Below are 18,118 nucleotides of genomic sequence, written 5' to 3'. Positions count from 1 at the left end.
TGCAGTTAAAGAAGATTTTATTCGAACTTCGCGGCCTCGCTTTAAAACCTCCCTGATCCCACCCTCCCCGGGCGTGGATGTGTAGGGGGCACGTATTCACAGTCCCACGTGAGCTTTTCCCTTTGTTAGTGAAGCAGACCTTGCGCCCTTTTGGGACTGGCCTTTATGCCGGCGCGTTGGCTATTTGTGAGCCGGTTCGAGTGCGCTAGGAAGTGGGTCACCGCTGATTATCCTATCTGTAATAACGATCAGTCATAATATAATTTGTGGTGTTCTGACTCTAAAGCTGGATCAGGCTTGTATCTAGAGTAAGATGTGGTCCTTTTATGAGTTTGTATTTTAAAGCAAGATTTTGACGAATGATGTTTGTCATTTGATTGTGCCTGTGTAAGTAATCAGATTGTGTTAAACTGCTACAGGATCCTGTAATGTGTTGGATTGTTCCAGTTTTTCTTGGTATTTTCTACATTTATCACCTTGTTCTTTCTGGTGTTTTATTTTATATTTTTGATCATCTTTTGTGTTAACCACTTGGTCCTGTAAATGTCACAAGGAACCCTTCTGTTTCTGGAAACTCTGACCAAGCGTTCGATGCTTCTTTGTTGACGTCCAGTCTGGTCAGATGGTGGGGATGTCTTCCGTGGAGGGTCATGTTCTTCCTTTGCTTAACATTTTCTTCAATAGTGATAATGTCTTCATTTTTCAGGGTTGTGCTCTCATTTAAGTTTAGTGGTGTACATTTCTTATCGGAATTGTGTGGAGTGCTGATTCCTGCTTTCATTGATGCAAATATATCCTTAGAAGTTTATCTGACTGATGTGTAGTTTTTTTAAATGTCTGTTATTCCTCTTTCCCCCTTCTGTCCTAGGTAGTGTTAATCTCAGTACATGTGAATGTACAAAATGTTTACTGAAATTGATCATTTCAGTTCTTATTTTTCTTTATAAATTTTCCACATTGGTTTTGGACCAAGATATTATGCCAAAAGAAGATGTTAATACGGGTGTAGTGGAAGTGTTTATTGCATTTGTTATATTTTTACAGTTGAGCTCTGTTTGGCAGATTTTCTTAAGCCTTGAAATAAATTCTGCCAGAAGATTTCCCTTTATCATGTTCTGATCTATTTCCTTTTCTTGTTGATATCTCTGATGGTTATATGTTTCATATTCATCCATCGGTTGTATTGTATCCTGCTGCTCTGTTTTTTTAAAAATTCTATGAGCTTTCTATCACCTTTCTTTATGTTTAATGTTCTTCATTTATCCTGTCCAAAGTTCATGTTTATATCTTTTGGAAGTAGTTCTACTATTTGAATTAATTGCTTTAGCTTAATTCAATTAGCTTAATTTAGCTTATATGAAGGAGCATATAATTTCAAATCATCTGTGCATAGAAGGTGTGCTAAGGTGTAGCTCATTTCGTTGTTTCTGATTTTTTACCCAGTTTTCCTCTGTTTGGTAAATTAGAGAGCAAGTTTAAAGCTAGACAGAACCATATTGCGCTTAGACAGTCAACTTGGAAAATGCCACGGTTTATTTTGATGATGGCTGTTGTTCTTTTTTGGCTATTAATAGATCAGATGATTATAGTACACCAATGTTTCATCAGGTGTTGCAGTATTGGGTGTAGTTCATATATATATTAAGAACTTTTGCTAAACATGAGAGAAGGGCCGGGTCAAATGCCTTTTGGTAGTCAATATAGCAACATGAAAGATTTCTGCTTTTCCACTGGGCTAGATCTATATTTAGCCTGTAAACAAGTAATAGGAGGATACTTTACTTAATAGGAGGATCTTTTGTGATTTCCCCTTCAGGCAAAAGATACGTTTTACCTTCTGCCCATGATTGAATGGTAGTGCAGACTTGATAGACTATATCTTATAGTCTCATAGGCATCCCATAAAGATAATAACAGTTTATATTTATATTCATATTTTCACGGTATGCAATAATCCAGTGAAATAAGCTTGGTTCCAGTATTAACTAATACACATCACTCTACATAAGAATCTTACTGAAACACAGAAGATTCTGAGGGCTGCATTGAGAACGTCCCTTCACCTGGCGGAACCTAGGATGAAGTTTGACAACTTCATAATAAAGGGTCTCCTACTTAGGATGAAGATGTAGAAAATTTTCTTCTCTCAGAGGATTGGAAATCTTTGGAAGCCTCCATCCCAAAATACTCTGGGGCTGAAGTGCGAAATATATCTAAAACAGAGATGGATTGACGAGACACTTTAGAAGAATGAAGGGTTATAGGGATTAGTCAAGAAAATGCAGCTGAGGTCAAGTACATATCAGCTAGAATCTTAAAGACTGGAGAAACAGGCTGGACAGGTGGGCCCTATTTCTTATGGTCTTGTGTTAAGACCTTTTGCTATCGTACTAATCCATTCATTATCGTGTTTCTTGAATGATGCTACAGAAGGTGAGAGGGGTAACTCCAAAGGAGATGTGAGGGACACCTTTTTTTTAACACAGAGAGTTGTGGATGCCTGGGGTGGTAGTAGAGGCAGATACTTCAGAGAATTTTAAGAGTCGTTGAGATAGGCACATGAATGTGAGGGAAATGGAAGGATATGAATATTGTGCAGACAGAGATGATTAGCTAGTTGGCCATTTGATTTCTAATCTAACTGGTTCAGCACAACATAGAGGGCTGAAGGGCCTGTTCCTGAGCTGTACTGTTCTATGTTCTATATTTTAAGGTAAAATCATTCAGGTGCTTGATATATTTGTCCAATCTTCTGTCATTTCTGTTACGGCTAAATGTCGGTATTCATACTTAATCTGCTACATTTGTAATAGTCTTTGGGGAAATTGCCAATTCTTCAGAGCAATTATGAAATTTCCTTCCAGCTGGCATCTTTCCCTAATGAAAGGATGACAGTCCTTGCATCATTTGTTACAGCAGATGCTGGCTGTTTCTGTTAACTATCCACAGATCCCTCTTCTACCTTTAACCCATTACTAACAACTCATTAACTTGACCACCAAGTTTAATTGGCGAAATGCTTGTGTTATGCAGCTTTGGAGGCAGATCCCAAAGCACCCATCAGCTCATCCAATGAAGCATAAGACAGAATCGATGTTCCACTCAACACCTGCAAGGCCAAGGTCATCTGTCAATTTGTCCCTGCAGCCCGATACTGCTCTGCAACAGAAAAAGTTCATGGTAAGAACCTGGAAAAAGAATGGACCAGCTCCCACATCTTGGGAGCCACCTCTCACCGAAAGCAGGTACCATTAACTAAACTTATTTATCATCCTTGATCCACTGCCTTAGTTTGACGGAGGGAAAAAGTGTTTTGAGTTTGGCACAAGACTTACAAATGACCTGTCTCCTGTGCTTCTGAGACCTCGTTCATTCCCGCTCCTGGAGGTACTGCCATGTTCTCGGACACTTAATTCTACCTCTCTTCATTCAAGGTTCAAGATTCAACTACATTTATTATCAAAGAATGCAAAAATTATACCACCTTGAGATTTGCTTGCTCACAGGTAGCCACATAGCAAGAAACCCAAAAGAACCCAATTAAAAGTTGAGAAAGGCTTCTTGAGAAAGTAAGGAGGCATGGGATCCAAGGGGACATTGCTTTGTGGATCCAGAACTGGCTTGCCCACAGAAGGCAAAGAGTGGTTGTAGATGGGTCATATTCTGCATGGAGGTCAGTCACCAGTGGTGTGCCTCAGGGATCTGTTCTGGGATCCTTTCTCTTAGAGATTTTTATAAATTACCTGGGTGAGGAAGTGGAGGGATGGGTTAGTAAATTTGCTGAAGACATGAAGGTTGGGGGTATTGTGGAGGGCTGTCAGAGGTTACAACGGGACATTGATAGGTTGCAAAACTGGGCTGAGAAGTGGCAGATGGAGTTCAACCCAGATAAGTGTGAGGTGGTTCATTTTGGTAGGTCAAATATGGTGACAGAATATAGTATAAATGGTAAGACTTTTGGCAGTGTGGAGGATCAGAGGGATCTTGAGCTCCGAGTCCATAGGACACTCAAAGCTACTATGCATTAATCATGGAATTGAGTTTAGGAGCAGAGAGGTAATGTTGCAGCTATATAGGACTTTGTTCAGACATCACTTGGAGTACTGTGCTCAGTTCTGGTCACCTCACTACAGGAAGGATGTGGAAACCACAGAAAGGGTGCAGAAGAGATTTACAAGTATTGGGGAGCATGCCTTATGAGAATAGGTTGAGTAAACTCGATCTTTTCTCCTTGGAGAGATGGAGGATGAGAGGTGACCCCTGATAGAGGTGTATAAGATTATGAGAGGCATTGATCGTGTGGATGGACCGAGGCTTTTTCCCAGGGCTGAAAAGGCTGGCATGAGAGGGCATTGTTTTAAGGTGCTTGGAAGTAGGAACAGAGGAGATGTCAGGGGTAAGTTTTTTACGCAGAGAGTGGTAAGTGTGTGGAATTGGCTGCTGGCAACGGTGGTGGAGGCAGGTATGATGGGGTCTTTTAAGAGACTCCTGGATAGGTAGATGGAGCTTAGAAAAATAGAGGGTTATGAGTAACCCTAGGTAATTTCTAAAGTAAGGACATGTTTGGCACAGCTTTGTGGGCCGAAAGGCCTGTATTGTGCTGTAGGTTTTCTACATTTCTAAAAGGAAAAAATTACAAAAATAATAAAACAATTCTCGATGTGCAAGAGAAATTTAAAAAAATACAAATCATGTACCTCTTTCACCTCAGACAGTTGAGGGAGTTTGGTATGGGCCTCGAAATCCAAAGGACTTTCTACAGGAGCACAATTGAGAGCATCCTGACTGGCTTCATCACTGCCTGGTATGGGAACTGTCCCTCTCTTAATTTCAGGATTCTGCAGAGAGTGGTGCAGACAGCCCAGCACATCTGTAGTTGTAAACTTCCCCTTTACATAGTAGGTGTGAAAAAAGGGCCCGAAGGAACATTGGGGACCTAAGCCACCCAAGCACAATCTATTCCAGCTGTTACCGTCTGGGAAACGGTACCGCAGCATAAAAGCCAGGACCAACAGGCTCCGGGACAGCTTCCTTCACCAGGCCATCAGACTGCTTAAGTCTCGTTGATTTGAGTGTATTCCTATGTTACATTGACTGTTCTATTTATCATAAATCACTATGATTGCACACGGCACATTTAGATGGAGACGTTACATAAAGATTTTTACTCCTCATGTATGTGAAGGATGTAAGAAATAAAGTCAATTCAACTGTAACACGAGTGAATCTGCAGATACCGAAACATCGTCACTACCTCCTCCCATAGAAGCTGTCTGACCTGCTGAGTTCTGCCAGCATTTTGTGTTTTCAATTCAACTGTAAATAATTGAAGAAAACAACAGCATTTCAAACCAAAATTGATTCCTCCAATCCGAAACCCAGAGCAGCCTGGAGTAGGCCCAAAGCCTCACTTATCAGTTCATCACATTAGTAGGATTGTTTGTTTATCATCATTTTTTATATATTTCAGATTGCAGTACTACTGTATAATATTTTGCACCATTCCATTGTTCCATGCTCATAGTTGTATTTATTGTTGTATTCACTATTAATATCAATATTGTTTACTCTGTAGGCTTCACACAAGCAAGAAATTCCATTGCACCCTTGTGTCTATGACAACTAATCTGAATCTGAAGCAACAGATGCTGGAAAAAACTCAGCGGCTCAAGCAGCATCTAGGAAGGGAAGTGGACTGTTGATGAACCTGACACGCTGAGTTCCTCCAGCCCCTTCTCTGTTGCTCCAGGTTCCAGCATCCATATGCTCCTGCATGTCTCTAACCTCAACCTGAATCGAAGGGGACCCAAAAGCTAAAGGGCAGAGGGTTAAGGTGAGAGGTGGAAGTTTCAAGAAACCTCAGGGGCAACTTCTTCGCACAGAGGATGGTTTGTACATGGAATGGGCTGTCAAGGTGGTCCAATAACAGCATGGACGTTTAGAGTGCTGAAGGTCAAAGGTGGACAAATGGAACTAGTTTGGTGGGTACCACGAACAGGTTGGGCTGAAGGATCTGTTTCCACGCCGTTTGATTACTCAGTGACTCTAAATTATGATGTAAATAGTCACATCAATCTGTTTACTGAATCTGAACAACACGTTGGCTTCACGTGCAAATTGCTCCATGGTGTTCCTGTGCAGTGACATTTTCCTTTTAGTTACCTGTCCCTGAGCATCATTTAAACAAGGCTGTTTACAAGAAGGGGAGGAGCAGGCTCTATTTTCCAATGAAGCCGAGACCCTGCAATGTGCGCAGCAGGATGTTGGAGATCTTTTACCAGTCTGTTGTAGCGAGCGTGGTCTTCTTTGTCGCTTTATATTGGGGGAGCAGCATTAGTGCTGGTGATGCAAAAAGGCTAAATAAATTAATCAAACAGGCTGGATCCGTCCTTGGCTACAACCCGGACTCTTTTGCGTTAGTGGTGGAGAGGAGGTCACTAAACAATTATCTATTATGGAAATTCAGGCACCTCCTCTCCATGGTTTACTGAATAAGCAGCGGAGCACCCTTTCGAACAGACTCATTCAGTTTCGCTGTCACAAGGATCGTTACAGAAAAGCTTTCCTAATAATAATTTAATAAGCATTTACAAGAGTGCATATCTGTGAGACAGAACACAGATCACAGTCTCTGCTTTATTATTTCATAAGTTATTGCACATTGGTAAATTATGATCGTGTATATTATTATTCTATACTTGGTTATTATTATTGCTAAGTGTGTTTTTAACTGTTGCTGCTGTAACGAAATAATTTCCCACTCGGGATCAACAAAGTACTTTGTTGTTCTGTAATCACGCTATTTGTAGACGCCACCTAGCGGCCAAATGAGGCCACGCCGTCCATTGGTCTCTTTCCCTGTTGTACGTCACAAAGCGACATCTCCTGAAGTCATGTGTCAATCTTAACACCTGCCCTTTTCATTGGAGAGCTGGGGTGTCAATTATTCGCGTGCCGGTCGACGTGACGCGGCGGTTTGACGGTTGTTTTCCCCTCAGCCCCAGGCCGGCGTCGTCGTTCTGTCTCGGGCCGGTCGGCTGGCCGTCTGGCGCGGCGGCCGCTCCGTCTGCGGGAGCCGGGGGCCGGCGGAGGCGCCGCATGGGCGGGGTTTGGCGGGTGAGTGTCACCGGAACGAGGGAGGGGCGAAGGCCCGGGTGGGAAGGGTTAGGCAAATAGCGGGGAGTCGGGGTGGCTGGGCAGAGGGGAAGGGGGACGTAAACACCAGGTACTCTGCAGATGCTGGGCTCAAAGCCACGCTGGAGGAACTCAGCAGGTCGGGCAGCACCCGTGGAAACAATGTTTCAGGCCAAGACCCTTCGTCAGAGGGAAGTGGGAGCGGTGGGGGAAGAGTGCAGGGGGAGGACTCCGTGGGGGTGAAGTGATTCGTGGGGTGAAGGGGTCTGTGGGGGGTGTAGGGGAAAGGCTGTAGGGGAAGGGTGTGGGGTTGAAGTGATTCGTGGGGTGAAGGGGTCCGTGAGGGGTGTAGGGGAAAGGCTGTAGGGGAAGGGTGTGGGGTTGAAGTGATTTGTGGGGTGAAGGGGTCTGTGGGGGGTGTAGGGGAAAGGCTGTAGGGGAAGGGTGTGGGGTTGAAGTGATTCGTGGGGTGAAGGGGTCTGTGGGGGGTGTAGGGGAAAGGCTGTAGGGGAAGGGTGTGGGGTGAAGTGATTTGTGGGGTGAAGGGGTCTGTGGGGAGTGTAGGGGAAAGGCTGTAGGGGAAGGGTGTGGGGTGAAGTGATTCGTGGGGTGAAGGAGTCTGTGGGGGGTGTAGGGGAAAGGCTGTAGGGGAAGTGGCTTGTGGGGGTGGGGGGAGGTGGACAGGGGAAGGCTGGTATAGAAGTGTTTAAGAATATGGAAAACTATTTTGGACCTTGTATAGGGGTAGAGGTGGTCAGTAGTTGGACAAAGCTGATCAAAGTTCAAAATACATATGGCACCATATACAACCCTGTTATTAATTTTCTTGTGGGCATTCACAGTAAACACAAAGAAAGACAATAAAATCAATGACAAATCCACACACCAGTTAGGACAAACAGCCAGTGTTCAAAAGGACAACAAACTTCAAATACAAAAAAAAACAAACATGAACTGAAGAGTCCTTGAAAGTGAGTGTATAGGTTAAGGAACAGTTCAGTGCTGGAGTGAATAAAGTTGAGTGAAGTTATGGTTCATGAGCCTTTTGGTTGGAGGGTAATTACTGTTTGTGAACCTGGTGGGGAGTTCTGAGACACTTCCTTCCTAATGGCAGCAGCGTGAAGAGAGCGTGTCCTGGGTGGTGTGGATCCTTGGTGAGCGGTGCTGCTTTCCTGTGGCAGGATGTGCTCAGTGGTGGGAAGGCTTTACCCATGATTGACGGGCTATATTCTTGACTTTTTGTAGGCTTTTCCATTCAAGAGTATTGTTGTTTCCATGCCAGGCTGTGATGCAACCAGTCAGTATACAGTCCACTATGCATTTATAGAAATTTGTTAAAGTTTCAGATGATGTGCTGAATCTTTACAGACTTCTAAGAAAGTAGAAGTGCTGCTGTGCTTTCATTGGAAGGCACTTACATGCTGGACTTAGGAAGAGGACTGGCTCACAGACCTCTGGTTTCCTACCCCAGCAGACAATCATGTATCATGGAGGTGTAATTGTGTGGAGCTAAGTTTTATTAAAGATCTAGAGGAAAGATCTGACTCACCAACAAATAAATCAAGGATCAATTTTGTTCGTCATAAACATTTTCATGTATTGGGAATTTGCTGTGGTGTGTGTTGGTGTGTAAGTTAGAGATTAAAGAAATAAGAAATATGTTCATAATATTTTATTCCCTATCCATACCTTAATCTCTAACTTTATTTTTATATAATTCTTATACTTGTTGAATATTGTTTGTTTGTTGCATGACACACCCTGGCCAACACACCACAGCATTATAAAGAGTGGTTTAAAGTGTTTATAGTGTTGTGCAAAGACAGGGGTAATAGACAGGAATGAGATTCTAATTAGAATGGTTGGGGGAAGAAGCTTTTAAGTTGACTTGAAGTTTTGGTTTTAGTAGCCTTATAATGCTTTCCCGAAGGGAGCTTTTGAAAACGGCTGTTTGAAAGGTGGGTAGTGTCCACAATGATTTTTTTCCTGCCCGCTTCATTGTCCTTGACGCATATAAGTACTACAGTGATGGTAGTTAGCAACCAATGACCTTTTTTTTTGTTGACCTAACAGTTCTCTGTAGATTTAGTATATTCTGAGATGATGCTGCATCGAGCCAGACAGTAATGGCTGATGTGAGGATGCTCTCTGTGGTGGCAGAGTAGAATTGCACAAGTGTTTTCCAGGGGAGATGGAATTTTACCAATAAGCAAGAAGAACCTAAATAACTTAACTGGTTCTTTTTAATTTGTCAGTAATCCTAGTTTTGAGTTCAAATAAAATTGCAGTTAAAAGGTATATATATAGAGTCTCCTTAAGAAGTTTAATTGTTTGATCTTTTACCGTGAAAATTGAAAGTTGGTGGATGAGTTGGAAATTTTTGTTTTATTTTACTCACCTAATTCACCAAACCTATTGTTTCTTAGTGCTTAAAACTCCCATATGATGTAGTCAGAAAAATCTGCACTAAACATTCACACAGTATTTAATTTATATGCTTCCTTAAGTAGCTGATATTTTGGTTTCTACTTCTGTTTGCTCATTGCTTTCATTAATTGCAAAATGAATCATGTATCCAATTAAAAGTGAATTAGATAATGCTTGAGAGGAAGTAGCCTGCTGGGCTAGCTGGGAAAAAACAAGGTGTTGGGACTGAATAATTTGCTCTACAAGGAACAAGCAAAGTCTCAGGTTGGGTGGTTCCTTTCTATACCATTATCATTCTGTGAATAAGGTACTGAAAGCTGCAATGGCAGTTCAAGAGCTTACTAAATTGTTATTAAAAATGCCTTTATATATCAAATTGATGAGCTGTTCAACTGTCAGAATTTAATCCCTTTAAGCCTAAGGTGATGTACATTGAGTGGCTAATAAAGGTAGGGGATAAACAATAAGGTTCCCAGGGTGTATTCAGGAACAAAAGGAGCTAGTTATGCAAGGCCAAAAATCCTTGAAGGTGCAACACCGGTAGATAGAGTGGTGAAGAAGGTATGCCGGATGTTTGCCATCATTAGCCAGGGTATAGAATATAAAAGCAGGAAGTTCTTGATACAAATTATAAAACATTGGTTAGACCACAGCATGTTGTATCCACTTCTGGTTACCACGCAGGACAGAGTGCAGAGTCCATTCACCAGGATGATGCTTGGGAAGGAACAATTCAATGATGAGGAGAGAAGGGTTTCTTGGAATGAAGAAGCCTGGGGGGGTGGGGGGGGGGAGCTCATGCAGGTTTATCAAGCTATGAGGGACATAGATGGGAAGGAACTTTTCTGTTTCAGAAGTTTTTAAGATGAGTAAGTGTGGATCTGAGGAAGGTTTTTCACCAAGAGGAGAAGATCAAAATCAGGTTTATTGTCACTGACATGTGTTTGGAATCTGTTAACTTAGCAGCGGCAGTTCAATACATAATACAGAAGATAAATAAATAAGCAAACCAATTACAGTATATGAATCATGCAAAAACAGAAATAATATATATTTAAAAAGTGAAGTAGTGTTCAAGGGTTCAATGTCCATTTAGTAATTGGATGGCAGAGGGGAAAAAGCTGTTCCTGAATCGCTGAGTGTGTGACTTCAAGCTTCTGTACCTCCTACCTGGTGGTAACAGTGATAAAAGGGTATGCCTTGGGTGCTGGAGGTCCTTAATAATGGATGTTGTCTTTCTGAGACACTGCTGCTTGAAGGTGTCCTGCACACTTTGTAGGCTAGTACCCAAGATAGAGCCGACTAAATTTACAACCCTCTACAGCTTCTTTTGGTCCTGTGCAGTAGCACCCCCCCCCACCCCCATACCAGACAGTGATGCAGCCTGTCAGAATGCTCTCCATGGTACATTTATAGATGTTTTTGAGTGTATTTGTTAACATACCAAATCTCTTCAAACTCCTATTGATGTATAGTCACTGACTTGCCTTCTTTATAACTGCATCGATATGTTGGGACTAGGTTAGGTTCTCAGATATCTAGATGCCCAGGAACTTGAAACTGCTCACTCTCTCCACTTCTGATCCCTCTATGAGGATTCATGTGTGTTCTTTCGTCTTGCTCTTTTGGAAGTCCACAATCATCTCTTTAGTCTTACTGACGTTGAGTGCCAGGTTGTTGCTGCAGCACCATTCCACTAGTTGGCATATTTCGCTCTTGTACACCCTCTTGTCCCCATTTGAGATTCTACCAACAATGGTTGTATCATCAGCAAATTTATAGATGGTAGTTGAGCTATGCCTAGCCACACAGTCATGGATATATAGAGAATAGAGCAGTAGGCTAGCACACACCCCTGAGGTGCACCAGTGTTGATCATCAGCAAGGAGGAGATGTTATCACCAATCTGCACAGATTGAGGATCCAATTACAGAGCGAGGTTACAGAGGCCCAGGTTCTACAACTTCTCAATCAGGATTGTGGGAATGTTGGAATTAAATGCTGAGCTATAGTCAGTGAACAGCATCTTGACATAGGTGTTTGTGTTGTTCAGGCGGTCTAAAGCCATGTGAAGAGTCATTTAGATTGCATCTGCCATTGACCTATTGTGGCAATAGGCAAATTGCAATGGATCCAGTCTAGTCATGATCAACTTCTCAAAACATTTGATCACTGTATATGTCAGTGTTATTTGGTGATAAGTCATTAAGGCAGCTCACATTATTCTTCTTGGGAACTGGTTGCCTTTTTGGTGCAAGAGGGAACTTCCGCCCATAGCAGTGAGAAGTTGAAAATGTCCTTGAATACTCCCACCAGCTGGTTGGCACAGGTTTTCGGAGCCTTACCAGGTACTCCATTGGGACCTTCTGCCTTGTGAGGGTTCACTCTCTTTAAAGACAGTCTAACGTCGGCCTCTGAGACAGAGATCACAGGGTCATCAGGTGCAGACTTGAATACCACAAATCTAGCCTTCAGCAGATGACGTATCATCTGGTTCATCCACAGCTTTTGGTTTGGGAATGTATGGTAAGTCTTTGTAGGCACACATTCATCCACACAGGTTTTCATGAAGGCATTCTCATCCAGGTTCGAAGATGAATCCCTGAATACAGTCCAGTACACCGATTCAAAGCAGTCCTGTAGGCGCTTCTGTGCTTCCCTTGTCTATACCTTCTTGGTCCTAACTACTGGTGCTGCAGTCTTCAGTCTTTGCCTATACTCAGGGAGCAAAAGTAAAGCCAGGTGATCAGACTTCTTGAAGTGAGGGCATGGAATAGCATGGTAGGCATTCTTGATGGTGGTGTAAGAATGGTCCAATGTTGTTTCCTCTAGTATTGATGGTAATTGCTTAGTGATTTTATTCTTTCAGACCAGCCTGGTTAAAATCAAAACAATGGTGAAAGCTTTAGGGAGCTCTGTTTCGTGCATGTTGATCCCATTGCTCAGATCATCTAGAGCCTGATTGACATTGACCTCAGGTGGAATGTTTACTGCTACCAAAATGATACCGGAAATCTCTCGAGGTGGGTAAAAAGGACGGCACTTAAATGCTAGATAGTCCAGGTCTGGTGAGCAGAATTGGGACGGCATTGATATTTGTGCACCAAGAAGAGTTGATCATGAGGCATATTCCTTCACCTCTGCATTTGAGAGACTATAGATCTATCCTGATGCTGTTTTGTGAACCCGTCGAACTGAATCTCTGCATCCAGCATGGAAGGGGTTAACCAGGATTCTGTGAAACAAAGGACACATGCGGTCCTAATGTCCCTCTGATTCAGCTCCCTAGCTCTGAGATCATCGATTTTATTCACTGGAGACAGCATATTTGCCCGTAAGATAGTCGGTATTGGGAGTTTAAAACCCTGTTTCCTTCAACACACTTGTATCCCTGACCTGCGGTCATGTTTTTGCTTGGAATCCTATGAGGACAAATCCGACCCAAATCAGCATTGTTTCCGTCAGTTTTAAGCAGCAATAGTTTGTTTAAATACATTAAGACATCTTTGTTGACTGTACTGACCTTGGAAGTATATGTGCTTTTTAGCTATGTCAAGCTGAAACAAGAATATTTAATCATATCCATTGAGAGTTCTGCTGCTACATGAGTCGCCCCGGATGTGACAGATGATGGGGGGGGGGGGGGGAGAGGGGGCAGGTATATTCACAACATCTAAGAAGAGTCCAAATGAGCACTTGGATTGCCAAGATGTCATAGAAAAGTACAGCACAGAAACATCCCTTCAGCCCATCTACTCTGTGCTGAACCATTTAATCTGACTACTCCTCTCAATTTGCACTGAGACCGTTGCCCTCCATGCCCATACCATATATGTACCTATTGTTGAAATTGAGCTTGCATGTGTCATAGTGCTGGCAGCTCGTTCCACAGACCTGTGGCCCTCTGAAAAGGCTTCCCCTTCTGTTCTTAAACATTTCACCTTTCACCCTTAATCATTCAATCTTAGGTTAGGACCCATTCAGTCCTAACCTATTCAATCTTTTCCTTGTAATTTAGGACCTCCAGACCTGGCATTATCCTTGTAGATTTTTTTTTGTACTCTTTCCTTATTTACATCTTTCCTGTAGGTAGCTGACGAAAAGTGCAAAAGGTGCAGGAGTCTAATCCAAATGCTGGTAAATGTGATTGCTAGAGGTAGGTTTTTATAGTCAGCAAAGCTGTGGGCTGAATGGCTTGTTTCTGTGCCTTATGCCATGGTGAGGAATCTGTTACATCTGAACCCATTCATTTCTTAATGTACAGTTACAATTAAGAATATTGCTCAATTTGAGCAATGGGCAACAGCTAGCACCTTGTACCGTCTTATCCTGATGGTCTTGAAAAAATTCAAAGTAAATTTATCATCAATATGTCACCCTGAGATTCATTTTCTTGTGGGCATTTTTTTGGATCCTTGATGAGTTTTAGCTTTTGATTTACTATCTAGATCATAGAGCCTGTGTTAGAACAAAAGCTTATTTGCTGCTGCTCTCTATAGTCACATAAACTCAGTCTGAATTCTATACACTGTAATTGAAAACAGGAGTCTTAAAAACAATTTTGATATTCACCTTTTCATTAATTTTGGATGGTGAGATTGTAAAATATTTGGAGTTTACTGAAGATTCAATGTAAGGAATATTTGCATTTCTGCAGTTTGCCTTCTATAGTTATTTCTGGTAATATTTTGTGATGTAGTTTGTCAGGTTTATATTTTAAAAAGCATATAGATATTATTCCTGGGAGAGAGTCTGGGTCCATCTTTCAATTTCCAAGTGAATGATAATTCATGAATTCTGCTTGAATGGAACTCTTACACAAGAATTTTGTAGATGAGCTGATCCAGCAAGAAATAGAAATGTTCTATTTATTGCACTGTTGCTGAAAGTAAATGGCTTTTATAATTGCATCATCAGTATTCTATTTGAAAATCAATTTTAAAGGAATTATCAATTACACAGCTAAATTTTTAAAAATCTCCCAACATTTTATTGTTGAATATCCCTCCCCATCCTAGAACTTTTGATTTGTTACATTGATGTGACTTGATGGTTGTGCTTGTGAATGTCACTCAAATGACAATCCTTCATGTGCATCCTTGTACCAATAGAATTACTGGCAGGATGGGAACCACCAAATTTGAGCTTAATTCTGTTCTCACCAACCTTCATGTGCTTTTACAGTGTAACTTACTGAATGATAATGCAAAATTAATATTACCTTTTGAACATTGCAGCAGTTAATTATGAACAGAGTTGCTATTGTGAACTAGAAACTAAACTAAGTTCACTTAGGTTAGGGACCAGTTTTTACTTACTGGTAGAAGCAAAGCATTTAGGAACTACTTTAAACAAGATTACATTTTCTATAGTTGGCATGGAAAGGTTACAGACTGGTAATACTGTAGTTGGTCATGAATAAGCAACAGGAGATATAGACTTGCTAAAATTGTATGAATACAGAACTAACACTTTTACTGAACATTTTCAACTGCTTGCTATAAAACATAACTTTTAACTTAAATTCTTAATTATATTCTTAGAATATAATTTCCTCTATTTAAAACTTAAGATCTTTTTAAAAATTTTAAACAAATCTGCTGAATGTTCTCTTTTCCTACATGAAAAAGGATCTAGATCTAGCACTAGGTACAATTTCCAGAATGTGGTGCCTTCTCTTTAATTCCAGGCATACAGATTGAATGGGTACATTTTTCTGTTGTGATAATGAACTATTAAAAATCTTGACTGATGTTTCACTCTGGGCAGAGTTCGATTTTGTGCTTTTAATTGGTTTCTACTTGAAGACCTAACTCTGATTTTATAGCTTATTAGTGCAAAACGTAGTACATTTGAGCTTTGTGTTTTAATGCCAGATATTCTTGAAGAAATTAGAGTATTTAATATACATGTTGCTTCTGCAGTGATGGGTTTAAAAATATTGTTTAATATTTGTCTAATGTTTAAAATATTGCCCCAAATTTCTAACCATGTGTAAGTAATTTTAAATGTACAAGCTGGCATTCCACTTGTTAAGTAAAACATTGTTTAAACTTATTAATAGTCATTTTTGTATTTTAAAAATAATTAACATGTTATATAAATACATCATTTAAAGTCACATGTTCTGTTTACAGAAGACATGGCTTATTGCAACTATTCCTTACTTACCTCTGTTGCCAGATCAAGGTAAGATGGAGAACCCTCATTAAAGTTATATTACTAAGGAACAGTTACATTTGAAACTCCTGCAGTGTCATTTTCAGCAGACGATGTTGTTTTGTATACTGACTACACTGTCATAATAATTGCTCAGGATTTCTTTTCCTATCAAAGCTGTAAAAAATTCAGTATTTAATTCTAATGAGCATGAACATGTATGTATGCCCCTCTGATTTTCTTATAGACACTTCCACAATTTTCTTGTGGTTCCATTCACATCCTCCATATGACAGAAAGGTGCACAATCACTATTGGAACTTGTACTTTCTCAGTGCTGAGAAAGATAAAGTAATATTCATTTACTCATTTCTGATAGTACATAAATGATATACAGACATCCCACCCTGCAAAAACTCATTTCAGGGAGGCAGCACCACCATCCCTGCCCCCTGCAACCCCATATCTTCCCCCCTCCATGGTCGACCTCCAAGGGTATATGTATACAGGAGATTTGATTATGAAAGAACAATAATTTAACTGATCACATATTGAAACTATTTATATAAACATACACACACACCCCCACTTCCCCCCCCCCCCCTTATCCGCAAGGGATTGGTTCCGGAAACCCTGATGGTTACCAAAAAATGTGGATGCTCAAGTCCCTTATTCAACTTGCCTTAATGTGGTGGATCTTAGGACCCAGCGGAACCCCAGACCTTATTTAACCTGTCTCAGTGAAGTGGACATTAGGACCTGGTGGCGGAGCTCTGAATCTGCAGTGTTTCTGTTCACAAAAATAATCACGATCACGATTGAAAATAAAGTGGAAATAATAAACGATCGGAAAGAGGTGAAACGCCATCGGTCATTGGAAAAGCGTTAGGCTACAGTCGGTCAATGATCGGAACAATTTTAATGGAGCATGTGAAAGGACCTCCCCGAAGAAAGCTACGATTATTACTAAGCAACGCAGTGGTTTAATTTTTTGGGGTTTTGGGTTTTTGATCCTTCACATCTACCAGGCATGTTAGTGCTCAGGAGTGATCTGTCACTGGATCGAACTCGGAAACTTCTGTTCCCAAACCCGGCGCTGAAACATATGTTCTTAAGTGTTTTATATGCATAGAAAGGTGAAATATATACTATATACTAAGACAAATGTTTGACTAACTGATGCTAAATAATACCGGATGTACCTGTTCTGACTTACTTAATAAGAGAACTTCCAATTTTTAATCGATCTTGATCCACGATAACCTGCGCACATCCTTCCGTATACTTCAAATCATCTCTAGATTACTTATAATACCTAATACAATGTAAATGCTATGTAAAATAGTTGTTATATTGCATTGTTTAGGGAATAATGACACGAAAAAAAAGTCTGTACATGCTCAAACAACAAGTGCTGGAAGAGCACTTCCGGGCTTTCTCGAATCGCGGTTGGTTGAACTTGCACATGTGGAACTTGCGGATAAGGAGGGCCGACCCCATATGCATATTCCTTGTAGAGTCTCATTGCTAATAGCTAAATGCTAATGTAAATAGCTTTTCGATTTCTTTTGCAAACTTTCCTTGTACTGTGATGTGGGTTGCTTGGCAGATTTGAGCATTTTGCCGAATGTCTCAACCTCATAGCAGTCTGTATCAATGAATTTGTTAATTTTGCAAAATGTCAGATTCACAAGTGTTTTGTGAGACAGCTGACTTCTGAATTCTTTAATATATTGTATTATGCAAAAATGTGACATTAAAATATGTACTTATATTATCATGGAGTAATTTTATTCTATTGCAACTTTAAGCACGTCTATAGGGAGTTTGGCCTCATCACTTAGGACATCAATAGAGTAGCTCCTTAGCAACCAGCCAGCTAGTTTAAATAACGTTAGCTATGCTAATGAACAAATGACACCTGTTAAACTCACCTCAATGTGTCTTTTGCAGTCATTTAACCCACCATGGGCAATAGAAAAGTCACTGTTGCAAACAGTGCAGCAAGCAACACTGTCATTATTTTTGACCCCTATTAGACAGGGGTACACTTTCATGTAGTCTGGGCTGAAGTATGTTTTACATTTTCTTTTTTTGGAACACACTGCCATGGCACTGCAGGTCACTAAACTGAACTGATGGACAATAGAAGAGAGAGAGGTTGTCTGTAAAGCCCACCCACAGAAAAAAATGATAGGTCTTCTTAGCACAAAGAGAGACCAATTAGGATGCTCTCTCTGTCACTTTGTCGCCCTCTTGCCCCCCGCGCTCCAAAAGACTTGATTTCCAGGATATTGTACATAATTTGCAGGCGTCAGGGAGCCGCTATCAATATGTGGGAGACTCCCGGAACTTCCAGGAGAGATGGGATGTCTGTATATACAGGGAGCTTGTCACT

At 41.0% G+C, this 18,118-nt stretch overlaps 1 protein-coding gene across 2 annotated transcripts in view; it reads left to right on the top strand.

Annotated features, from left to right (window-relative positions):
- Nucleotides 1–7,194: 7,194 nt before the first annotated feature.
- Nucleotides 7,195–18,118, top strand: part of letm2 (leucine zipper-EF-hand containing transmembrane protein 2) — a 50,438-nt gene continuing 39,514 nt past the window's right edge. The window contains exons 1-3 of one of the 2 annotated variants that reach the window (XM_059966382.1): nt 7,195–7,273; nt 12,431–12,584; nt 15,699–15,750. In XM_059966382.1, the coding sequence (XP_059822365.1) occupies nt 12,545–12,584; nt 15,699–15,750 (92 nt within the window). In that variant the 5' untranslated portion in view covers nt 7,195–7,273; nt 12,431–12,544. Of the gene's footprint in view, nt 7,274–10,368; nt 12,585–15,698; nt 15,751–18,118 lie in introns of those variants that run through there. The other variant, XM_059966388.1, reaches the window with a different exon arrangement.

Source organism: Hypanus sabinus, chromosome 1 (assembly GCF_030144855.1).
Source record: "Hypanus sabinus isolate sHypSab1 chromosome 1, sHypSab1.hap1, whole genome shotgun sequence".
Taxonomy (NCBI): Eukaryota; Metazoa; Chordata; class Chondrichthyes; order Myliobatiformes; family Dasyatidae; genus Hypanus; species Hypanus sabinus.
Note: the sequence above shows the minus strand (reverse complement) of the source record. Positions and strands in the feature narration are given on the sequence as shown.